Genomic DNA, 12,212 nt, shown 5'->3' on the forward strand with positions numbered 1-12,212 from the left:
TGATAACTACGTGTCCCATATGAGACTGGAGGGTGTTTTGTCCACTTGAGGGTTGTCTGTACAGGCTGTGTTTACTAGTGTGGGGAAGGGGAAAGTTGAACTAAGACAAACACCCAATTAGAACTATCAGTTAATCAGATGTATAACAGCTGGTTGTTTGGTGAAATTCATTCATTTTCTTCCTAAAATAATTTGTGTGTCAACAGAGCATTGGACCACAAACCCTCAGACAATAGGGATTCTGTAGCCTTTCATACCATGCTTGGTATATAATATCCCATTCAAGCAGATGTAGGCCCTCACTTGACTCAGCAGGCGCTGTCCTGAAAAGTTATATACGTGGCAGTAAGTTGAAATGGAAAGAACTAGACTAACTAAAGAGTTAGGAAATCTGGGTTCAAATCCTAGCTTAGCTCTATGGTCCTGAGCAGGTCACTTCAGATCTCTGAGCCTCAATTTCCTTACCTATAAAATGGTGATAATGCATTATAAGTGTTCTTTAAACCTTAAAACACTATAATAATGTTCTTGTTGTTATATTTTAAATGCATGAGGAAATTCACTATAAAACACTATCCTAAAGAAAATCCTTTTATAAAGAATTCTTTTCTAAAATGAATAATTACCACTTTCACTAATTTATCTTTTGGTAGGCAGCAAGGTATAGTGGATAGAAAGCTGGCTTTGGAGTCAGCAAAATCTGGGTTCACATCTTGGCTCTGACACATAGTATCTATGTGACCATGGGTAAATCACTTAATCTTTCAATGTCCTAGGCAACTCTTTAAGACTAAAAGTTTCAAACAAACTGCCACTTGGCTTTGGTGGAAGGAATTTCCTTACTATAAATTTTTTACAATGAAGAAGTCACAGGTCGGGCTGAACCAAATAAAAACTTATTTTATATAACTCCAGATTTCAGTACATTGAGTTTGCTTAAAATGAGGTAGTATCCAGAAGTCCCAAATGAATGTTTTTTTGTTGTTGTCTGATCATAGTGACAAAGGCCACACAAATAGTAGAGAATGCTAACTTCACTCTATTACCTCCTCAGAAACAGAGTTGAGTGGGAAAGAATTAATTCAATGGGGTGCCAAATATTTAGGAGCTATTTACAAGGCTGTGTAACCCCCACTATATTAGAATTTCAGAATATGACTCCACCCCTACTCAATATCATCTTCACCTTTTCTTTCATTGAATAGCTATAATAATCTGGGACAGAGGCTAAGCCCAAGTTCTTCATCCTTCATGACTACTTAATATATTATATATAAAAAAAAAAGACAGAGTTGAATTGCCTGTTTTATTCCTTGGCATTTAGTATATATTTCTTTCTACTAAAGACATGTCAGACATGGCCCCAGACAGATTATAAAGGGCATGGACTGTGTCCACTCTATCCTTTGGATTCACCATAATATAGCTAAACATAGAGCTGGGTAGCTATACTGTACTGTCTTATTAAGTGATGGTTGAAGGTTCAAGAAGAGGTGTGAGAGATGTATTACTGTGGCCCCATTTCTAGAAAGACCACAAATTGGACAGATATGGTGGTTCCCTAAATCCAGAGATAATTGTTACTGTCAGATATTCTGTTAACTCAGCTGGTACTGTCCATTGTACTAAAATGAGGCCTTGGTCTCTGCATTTCTAACATCAGGCTCAAGAGGAATGAATCCTCCATTATGCTGGCTGCTATTGACTGAATTGAGCCATACCCTGGACAAGAATAAAAACAATTCTGGATGTGTACATTCCATTCAGATGAATATCCTTTCCCCTGGATGCCTTCCTTAGAGAGTTGGAGCATGCTTAATATTTTCTCCATAGTTTATATCAGTATCTTTTTAGATCATGATAAGTCTAGGAGGGAGATAGCTTGGTACAGTGCTATGCCAAAGAGCAATGATTCTGGAGTCAGAAGGCCTGGGTTCAAATCCCAACTTAAATTCCAACCTTCCTGAATCTCAGTTTCCTCATCTAGAAAATGAAGGAGTTGGACTAGATGGCCTTTGAAATCCTATCCCACTCCATAGCTATAATCCTATGAGGTCAGCTTCAATCCATGTCTATAATAAGATGGAAATGATGACTGCCTGCATAGCTGATCCTTTCATATAGAGACAAAGAGCTCTGAGAGGCAAGACACCTGGGCTTATAGTGCCAACTTTGACATAAAAATGCTATGTGATCTCAGATAATACTGTTAACCTCTCTGGCAGTCAATAAACATTTATCGAGCATCCACCCTGTGCTAGGGACTGTGATAAGAATTAGGAAGGTATAGTGGAAAGACCAGCTAGGTGGCTTAGTGAGGAGAGTGCTGGGTCTGGAGTCAGAAGACCTGAGTTCAAATCTAGCCTCAGACACTTGGTAGCTGTGTGACTCTTGGTAAGTCACTTAACCTCTGTTTGCTTAATCCACTGGAGAAGGAAATGCTAAGCCACTTTTTGCCAAGAAAATCCCATGGACAATATTAGTGCACTATGGTTTGTGAAATCACGAAGAGTTGGACAAAACTAAACAACAATAAGGGGAAAGAGCGCTAGTCTTGAAGCCAGAAAACTTAAGTCTGAGTCCTGTACTCAACACTGACTAACTGTGAAGTCCAAGGCAAGTCACTTCACTTTCCAGAATCTCAGTTTCCTAATTTGTAAGACAGAAGAAATTAGACTTCTACTACTTCTCAGGGTTGTAAAGAAAAGCTCTTTTAAAAGGTTAATTATTATAACTTCTTTGTGGAGAAGTTATATTATCAGTCAGAGATAATAAAACCTTTCCAACTTACTTCACAACTACTGAGAGCAGCTGTGAAAAAAGTTTTCAGAAATTTAACAGTTTATCTGGTTTGACATCTTTGAAGAAAGAGCTTCTATTAAAACCAGGCAAAGACGCTCACCTCGACTTCCTTCATGGACTGAATCTCCACACCACATTTCTTCCCTCGTTCTTTCAAGTCCTTTTCAAATGGTTCGATGAGAATAATGAATTTCAGGCCAGGAATTTCCTTCCTCTCCACGTTTTCCAGGAGAAGGATGGCTTTTTCAGGTCTATCACAAATCACTGTGGCAATATCAGCTGAGAAGAAAATTGTTGTAAATGTCAGTACTAGGCAGATTCTGTAGCTATGGCCTGCCCAAAGCATGCTATAGTTATAGGGCGGCCTAGGCAGATGGTGCACCAGGATCCATGTGAGCTCTGGCTTTTAGAACCTTGCCCCTATGATACTGTAGCTTCCATCCAGCAATATTGCCATACATTTGTGTGGGATTTAATTAACGCTTAGTTTTTAAAAGTTGCTAACAGAGGTGTGTGCATATGCATGTGTGTATGCCTTCATGAGTGATCACACATGTATGCATGCATGCAAATTAGAGGGGCAGGAAGAAAAATACCGGTCTGTTGGTGACCTAGTTTTCCCATGGGAACTGATTCTAGGGAGAATAGATACTTAGAAGACAAACTTCCTGTCTACAAAATGGAAAGCCCTCAGCTGGAAAGGAAACTCTTCCTTTCTAACTTCTAGACCAGCAAAGAAATTAGGAATTTCACAAAACTGGAACTAGAACGAACCATTAAGGATTGGTTTGGACAAGGCGTGTACTGACGATCTAGTAGAATATGCTGTTGCTCTGAAAATTCCCATTCCAAGGGTACTTTGGCAATCTTCTTTGAGAAATGGAGTTTCTGCTTCTGCCTTCCCTGAATTAATGTTACCTGTATTAATAATGTAGCGAATGGCTCCTGGGCCTAATGTGTCATATAGTGGAACCACCACCATGGAATAGGTGTAGCAGGCCAGCTCTGAGATGATCCACTGGTAAGAGCCACAGGAGAGAGAATTTGGAGAGAAGAGGGAGAGGAGGAGAGTTAAAATACTGTTTAGTGACTTGACACATGAAAAAAAAATAGATAGCATTGTTTCTCTCACCTCTGGACGGTTCTGAGCAAAGACACCAATAAACTGCTCTGTTGATGGTTTACATTCATGTTGGAGGAGTCCTGATCCCAGAAACTCTGCCCTGTCTGCCACCTGGGTATACAGGAAAGAGAATTTAGTAGGGAAAAAAATTACTACCTGAGAAATCTTGAGACATGGCTAAGAGATTGAATGTTTCCATTTAAACAACTGTATTCCTTATACTATAGAAAAAGCCTGATGTAGTGAGTAGAGGGTTAGCATTAGGGTCAGGACGACTTGGGTTCAAGTTGTTCCTTTGATATATATCTGGCTGACCTTAGACAAAGTCACTTATCCTCTCAGGTAACTCCCTAAGAAGGTAAATTACATGGAAGTTCCCAATCTGCATTAGTGGAAGTAGTTTCCTCACCAATGAGCTCTACACCAGTGAAATCACAAGTCTTCCCCGCAATGGATGGCACTAAGATTTCCCCTCCCTCTAACTGTACCAGCTAAAAGCCAAGAACAAGGTTGCTAAAGGCCACCGAATTGCTGATGGATCTAGTTTCTTCTCAAAAGATTTGAAGTCCATCCAAGATACATTTCCTGATGTTTGCTAATGGCATTATTAGGTAAAAATAACCTATCATATTTGTCAGCAAAAATATGACAAATGACATGGAATAACCTTGGAGATGAGTAATATTGCACTGATGTCTTAAGCTATTTCCTTGGAGTTTATTTAGCTGCAGTGTCAACCTCATATACTGAACAGTTCTTACCTCTCTGTAGGACAACCACTGATATGGCTGCTTGGGCTTCCTGGATCCAAGGCAGGGACCATCTCCTAAAAAAGTGGAATATTGACTGCTAGTCATTGTGGACATTGTGGAGAATGTTTTATGAAAATCCTTTGATGTTGCCGTTCACCTACAGCACTGCATAGTTTTCTCTGGCCTGATGAAGCAACATGCCAGATTGGGGAGGATTTAAAGAAAATTGTGATGGAGAGTCCCCAGGCTGACCCATCCATACACATTCTAGTAAATTACATATTCCAAGAGTTGGGTAAATGGGTAGGTAGAGAATGAATATGGTAACACACAAGGCTGCTAGTATACCTAAAGGCCAGAGAGTTTCAAAAACATCTCTCTTGGAGGCAGGAATTTCAATTTGGGTACACTGCATGAACTGCAAAGGGAGCTTGTGAAAGACTAAGCATCTGCCCTTACCCATTCCTAGAGTTCTTGTGTATACATTGTAATCACCAGTAAGGCAAAATATTTTATGTATATGTTTGCAATCAGGAAAGCAAACCAACAAGTTTCCTCCCCTCCTCTCTCTATCCCCAAATCATGAAGGGTCATTTATAATGCTTTTATATTATTGAATATCTCTCAGTTGTTTTTTTTTTTGGGGGGGGGTATGTGAAGAGCCTGAGGCTGTCTTCCATCAGTGTGTCACAATACCACTATCTCACATTTTCATAGTGTTTTAAGGTTGAAAAATGGCTTTAGCTACATTATTTCATTGGATACTCATCACAACCCTGTAAGCATAATAGATTTTTTTAATCCCCCCTTTATAGATGAGAACAATGAGACCCAGAGTGACTTGCTTAGGGTTATAGAGCTTGTAAATGTCAGAGGGAGGATTCAAACCTAGATTGCCTGACTCTCAGTTTGGAACTCTCTCCATTATACAATGCCCTTCCTATAAAGCTAACTAATTAAGTTACATAAGGGTCAATATTGCCAGTTCTAGACCCACTTCAAATGTTTCCTCATAGTGTTTGTTCTAGCCAAGAACAATCTAAACAGACACTTTTAAAGAAATGTCTTTAATAGCTGTGTGACCCTGGGCAAGTCACTTAACCCCAACTGCCTCGCAAAAAAAAAGGGAAAGAAATCTTTCATACACACACACCCCCCCTACACACACAAAAGAGTATGTAGAAATACATCAAACTGATGGGGAAACAAGTGGGGGTGGGAAGAAATTGTTAAGAAAGAATATAATGCCAAGGAGGGAGTAGTCACAAGCAAAACAAACTCTGATCCAAAATGGGGATTAAAAAGGAGAAAGAAAAGCATTAGCATCTAAGATGGCGCCTTAAGATTGCCTATTACACAATTTGGGAATGGCTGCACAGACTGTATATGAAATGTAATGGAGTATTATTGCAAGCCCTTCCATTAGACTGTGAGCTCCTTGAGAGCAGAGAATGTTTGTTTGGGTTTCTTTTTTGCCTTACTTTGTATCCCCAGAGCTTATCACAGCATTTGGCACAGAGCAGATACTTAATAAGTGCTTGTTGACTTATTGCCCCAAAAGAAATGACAAGAGAGATGATTTCAGAGAATTCTGGGTTGTAGGAACAGTTGCAGAGTAAACTGAGCAGAAGCAGGAGAACAATTTTTACAAGGACAGCTCCACTGTAAAGAAAAACAACTTTGATAAGTACTCTGATTAAAGCAATAACCAATCAGGTCTCCAGAGGACCTCTGATGAATCCTGTTACCCACTTCCTGACAGAGAGGTGGTATACCTAAAGTGCAGAGATATTAACATTTTTGTACATTCGCTACATGGATTCACTTAGCTTGACTATGTTTATTTGTTACAAGTCCTCTATCCCACTCCCCCCCTTTTATAATGTTAGTTGTGGAGGGGGAATGGTTGGGAGAAGGTGAAGTTCTATGAGGTCATTAGCATAGTGATCCTTCCCTCCCCTGCAAGAGGACTATTTTAACATTTTTTTTTAAATTCCCAGAAGACAACAGAAGGAAAATCAGAAGGAAGAAATGACAGGCAGGATAGCTTTAAAAGTAATTTGAAGAATTTATTATATTCTTTTTAAAAAAAAAGCAAGCAGTGTGAAATGGAAATTATTTTATATATTTATATGTATTATATATTAATCATTTTATATTTTTCTGTATTATGATATGTATATGGATATGTTGTGATATGTATATGTGATATGTATATGTGATATGTATATGCTTTTTTGGAGATTAAGTTAAAAAAATTAAAAAGAAGTATCCTTTAAAAGAAGTATCAAGAAATTTTTTAAAATAGGAGGCTATAAATATTCTACCTTCACCTAGACTGGAGGTCTTATTAACAATGAGGGAAGCTTCAGACCATCTGCAGTCTCTTATTGCCTTATATCCCAATCTATTTCAACTAAACAAACATTAAGTAAAACCTGGTATGTGCAGAGTTCTATGCTAGTACCCTGTGATACAAATAAATTGTGTGTGGGGGAGTGGGTATGGATATGGATGTGGGTGTAGTGGTGGTGGTGCTGGTGGTGGAGAGAAGGAGTCAACATCGTCTGCCCTGAAGCTCAATTCTGCAAGGAAGGCAGAAAGTCAGGTCTGTCTAGCTGCAGCAACGATAGTCTCTGACACTGGCCAAGGCCAACTCTGTGGGCAGGAGAGTCTACAGCAAACTCAGCACCCTCTTCCTCAGTCCAGTGAGGGAGGAGGAAAAAGGTAAGAGGAAGCCACTAGGTATATCTGCCTCATCAGTCCCAAAGAGAACAGGATCTTTGAGAGGTCTGGCCTGGGCAGAATCCAGCAAGTATGATGATGGGGTTGATAATGTCCTTAGGACAGTATTACAGTCTGGATAAGCAGCCTCAAGAAATAAGGACCCAAAATATGACTTTGACCTTTTCAAGGCAGCCAGGAAGAGCCTGCTGGGGAAATGGTTTGTGGGAAAAAGCTCTGGTCATACAGACAGCAGCATCTGTACAAAAGGTGAAAGTCAACAAAGGCTCCTCCTTCTCACTGTCTCTAAAGCAGGAAAAAGACTGTGCTAGTCTGGCTCCTGAACACGCTCACTCCTTCACTTAAGTAACAAACAGAGCATGGTTGAACCATAGGTTTGGGTTAATGGAAGCACAGCCCCCCTAGCCACCTCAGACTAGTAGGCTTCACTCTGCTAGGCTAGGACAAAAGGTCAGACTTCTCAGCAGAGTCTCAGAGGAGCCAAGGGTCATAGGGTTTCAAGCTGGAAGGGCATGTGCATTTGGCCACCCTCTTCTTCCCCCTTATTTTTATGTAGGAGGGAACTAAGGCTTAGCAAAGGCAAGGACCTTGCCCAAGGCAATATAGGTAGTAAGAAACAGAACCAAAACCTTTCAGTCCAAATCCAGTATTTTCCCCTTTATTCCATGTTGGTCTTCAGAGACTGTACCAACAGTGGGCACGAAAGTCAGCATGAAGGGAATACAATGAGGAAAACTTTTTAATAGAACTTTTTACAAATGTATTTTTCCAGCCAGAAAATCATGTGTGAGAGTGTTTATTGTGTGATGAGCTGAGTCATGTAGATTTCAGTGAAGGCTCAGAGATTCCAAGGGATAGTCACATAGTGGGAACAATTTTCAAATCTTGGCTAGCTTGGTATAAATACCTTTGAGCCTCTTCTCAGGGGTCAAAGCCTCTTACAAAAACAACAACAAAAAAACACAACAAAGAAACATGTGACCATTTCAACTCAAAGACACCCTCCAGAAAGCAAAATACTCAAATGTTATGAGAACAGCAACAAGAAAGCCTTGTCTCCACATCACTGGACAGGAGGCTGGTCCCATACATAAAACAAAAAAAGATCTTTCTTGTCCTGAATTGGAAACCACTTTCCAAAGAGAATCTTGGCCTTCCTGCCTAACCCTAAACTTTTGGAATACAGACCCAAATGTTCTAAAAACCAAAGGCAGGATAAACTACATAACAATTACATCCCCTCAGGCAGTGGGGTATCATTTTTCAGAAGTGTCTCACAATCTCCTGATGGTGACAAAAAGGGTAAAGAGTAGTTACCACACAGACACGAGCAAAAGGCTCTGCTACTTCTTCTTCTCATCTAGTTCTTGTGTGAAAAAAAAAAAAGAAAGCTATGATTTCATTAACTCCTTATACTCTACACAAGGTATACCTGCAGTGGCTATTTACAGAATCACAGACACTCAGAGCCTTACGGGATGTCAGTTTTTGCAGTCCAGCCTCCCTCCTCTTTAATGACCTCATGTTGGGATGCTGTTTTTATGCCTTGGATTTTTATACCAAGATAGTCATGTGCAACTCCTAAGAAAGGCCATCTTGGGGTATGTTTAGCTTCTTTGCCAAGTACAAAGACAGTATCTGGAAATCTAGAAAAATAGAATTATTTATCAAACTAGGTGTCTCACTCTTAATTTATGCCTAGACCAAAGGCCAGATGCTAGGGAAAAGAAGTTGGGCCCCTGACCAAAAGAGACACTTCTCTAACTTAATACATACAGCATGTTGGGAGTGGGGAGTAGGGAGGGGATATAGACAGGGGTCAACAACTCTAGTGAGTTTTCATTATTCACAGAAATGATTTACCTAGAAACAAGACCCATTTACTGCACGCTCTCACTATTGTATCTGAAGGTGTAGCTTGAATTTCTGCAGCATTGAGGTGCTCCTATTCTGAAAAAAAGGTATTTTGAAAATAGTCCTCAAATTCACCTTAGTAGTAACTTCCCCTTGTAATTTGATTCAGACTGGGAGGAAATGAGCTTGAAATGCTAACCAAGGGTCTTATAATGGGACTTGTTTTTGACTTAGTAATCTCACCTGACCAAAAGCTGACTCATGTGAAGGGAAGGTCAACGCCATTTCTCCTAGTTCAGAGGTTGTTGAGTTGACCAGAATCTGTTCCATGGCATGTAAAAATTTACTTAAAGCCTTAAATATTCCTTAGATAAGATGCTAGAGGAAGAATTTCAACTGTTCTTAAGTCCGTGGCCATATGTAAATCTTCCTCCTCAGCCTATTTGTAAATAAACCCTCTAAATGTTTAATCTGTGACCTGACTTAGTTTACCTATAGAGTTTGTTTGACAAAGTTTGTTTCCTTAAGGGAAGTATGATATTATGACTCCATTTGACTAAATTTGTTCAACTTTTATGACATTGAAGGACGTGTGCTAACTTTATGGCCCAAGAGGAATGTACAAGATTGCGATAGGTAAAAGAATTATTTCTCTATCACTCTGATGTAATTTTGCCTATAAGAGACTTTGTCAGAATCCTAATGAGGGTTCAGGTTTTCTCTGAGGCCTGAACTTATGCTTGAGCATAGTAATAAGTCTTAGTTTGTTAACTCTATAATTTCTGCCTTGTGGTAAATATATTTTGACAGCAGTTGCCTACTATACAAACTCAGAGAAGAGATATTTCTCCCATAACAGTCTAGATTAGGCTTGCACAACATACAGTCCACTCTGCTTACTGCCTGCCAATGGATTTTGGGTAGCCCACGAAAAATGTAGAGCATGTAAAACAGGCCTGCACAACATACCACCCACATATGTACTTGTGGCCTGCCAAAGTGGCCCGCAGGCCATATGTTGTGCAGGCCTGATCTAGATGAATTTTTTTTCTATCCATTGTTTTAGTCTTCCTCTCTTTTTGGAACACTGAGCATCACTTTTAGGTCCTTCCAGACCCTATGTCCTGAACCAGAGAAGACAGTCCCAAGCAGTTCTCTGAATATGCTAAATTATGATAGTCACAACACCAGGATTACACTATTATGTGCTAAAAGACAGATATCAAAGCAGCTCCAGGACCAAACCAGATTAAAATGTAATTGGGAAATAATTTAACAAAATAAATAAAAATATAATAGAACACAGATAATGTTGATTCTAAATCAATATGAAGCCTGTGGGGATCCTTATATATGGGCCTGTTTCTACTTGAATTTGACACCATCACCGAAGGGGTTCTTTGAGATCATCTAACTCCAATGTCCTAGTTTTATGGATGAGGAAACTAAGTCCCATAGAGGTATAGAGAATTGGCCAAGGTTCATTAAATAGCTAATCAGTATTTAAAAATCAAGTCCCCATATATAGTGCTGTCTCCACTACACCATGTGAAACAACCACCACATGTCTGCAGCAATACATTTTAATGGAGAGCTTTGGGAGACCTGGGTTGGAATCTTGTAGCCATACTTATTGGCTTAGAGACCACAAACATGTACCTTTGCCTCATGTCTAAGCCCCCAGTTTTCTTTCCTCTAAAGATGAGATAATAATATCTATACCACAGGATTGTTGAGAGGAAGGCTTTTTATATGCCTTAAAGACCTTGGTGAACTGTTACTGCTGTCACACAGTCACTTATGTACTTATGGCATTTGCCAGCTGTTCTCCACTTCCAGGCCTGTTTAGCCCCTCCTTCAGTCCCTGTGGTTCCTGGTAAATAGTGGTAACTTACTTCACCAAATACTGGTTACCAACCTTCAGCTGGAGTGAAAAGAACACAGCCTGTCTCTGATGGAATGTCCATATAGCCTCTCGAAGGAAGTGTTCAACACTCACCAGAGATGCTCAGCCCCCTCCTGAAGACTTCATACATCGTCCGAGCATCATCATAGTAATGGTTCAGCAGCTTGGTGCTACCTCCAATCACGGACCGCCGAGCTCCATCAAAGCCCTGTGGAACCAAAAAGACATGGGCTAGAAAGGAACTTCAGGAAACATGATATTTCTAAAGGTCAACTCCATTACCTAGAGATACCAATATACAATATCTTTCCAACTATATGCCACAGACTAATTTAACCTGTTAAGAAGAAAACTCATTGCATAAATCCCATAACTCATAGACTACACAGAGTAGTCATTGCTACTATTGTTTTAACAATAGGATTCTTCCTTTACAATTATAGCACCATTTTCAAACCACATATAATGTGCATGCCCAGGCATGTTTTAAGAGGGAAAGCGTTCTCCCTACTCTACTGCTTCTTTGATGGTATAAATTCTCCATGTCTTGGGTCCTCACTACCCTCATTGAAGAAGTTTTTGGTATTGACTAAAGTTAAAGTATATCAAGGAGGACCCCAGTTGTCATATCAGGAATAACAAAGTTCACAACCTGACCTTGTCCTTTACTTTAGTTTTCAAAAGAGGGAGAGATCTGGGAAATGGATCATACAGAGAAACTCAGGCACAGACATAGATGCACACACACATATACACAGAAGCTGGGCTGCACTTGAACGTGGCCACATATCTGTGCATCTATGCAGCCTCTATGTGTCTGCAGAAGATGGAGATGTAGAAAGAGAAGTGGAACCTTCATTAGATAAAGAGTAAAGGGATTTAGAGCTTCAAAGGGCAATTGGGAGAAGAGATCTCACTCACGTTTCAGGTAGACCAAACAATCTGTTTAGCCCTGCTGGGAAAGGAAGATCAACACAACAAGGAACCACATACACCAGGAAGTAACTAGAAACTTCTGGGTCACATGGGC

The 12,212-nt window shown here is 39.9% G+C and overlaps 1 protein-coding gene across 4 annotated transcripts in view; it reads right to left on the bottom strand.

The window, feature by feature from the left end:
* Positions 1 to 12,212, bottom strand: part of ACSL6 (acyl-CoA synthetase long chain family member 6) — a 142,042-nt gene that overhangs the window by 49,740 nt on the left and 80,090 nt on the right. For all 4 annotated transcript variants that reach the window (XM_020991154.2, XM_020991153.2, XM_020991160.2 and 1 more), the window contains exons 3-7: positions 11,276 to 11,390; positions 4,687 to 4,751; positions 3,935 to 4,036; positions 3,721 to 3,820; positions 2,903 to 3,081 (exon numbers count right to left, since the gene is read on the bottom strand). In XM_020991154.2, coding sequence (XP_020846813.1) covers positions 2,903 to 3,081; positions 3,721 to 3,820; positions 3,935 to 4,036; positions 4,687 to 4,751; positions 11,276 to 11,390 — 561 coding nt within the window. The remainder of the gene's footprint in view (positions 1 to 2,902; positions 3,082 to 3,720; positions 3,821 to 3,934; positions 4,037 to 4,686; positions 4,752 to 11,275; positions 11,391 to 12,212) is intronic.

This window comes from Phascolarctos cinereus, unplaced genomic scaffold, assembly GCF_003287225.1.
Source record: "Phascolarctos cinereus isolate Bilbo 61053 unplaced genomic scaffold, phaCin_HiC Scaffold_2;HRSCAF=192, whole genome shotgun sequence".
NCBI classification, from domain to species: domain Eukaryota; kingdom Metazoa; phylum Chordata; class Mammalia; order Diprotodontia; family Phascolarctidae; genus Phascolarctos; species Phascolarctos cinereus.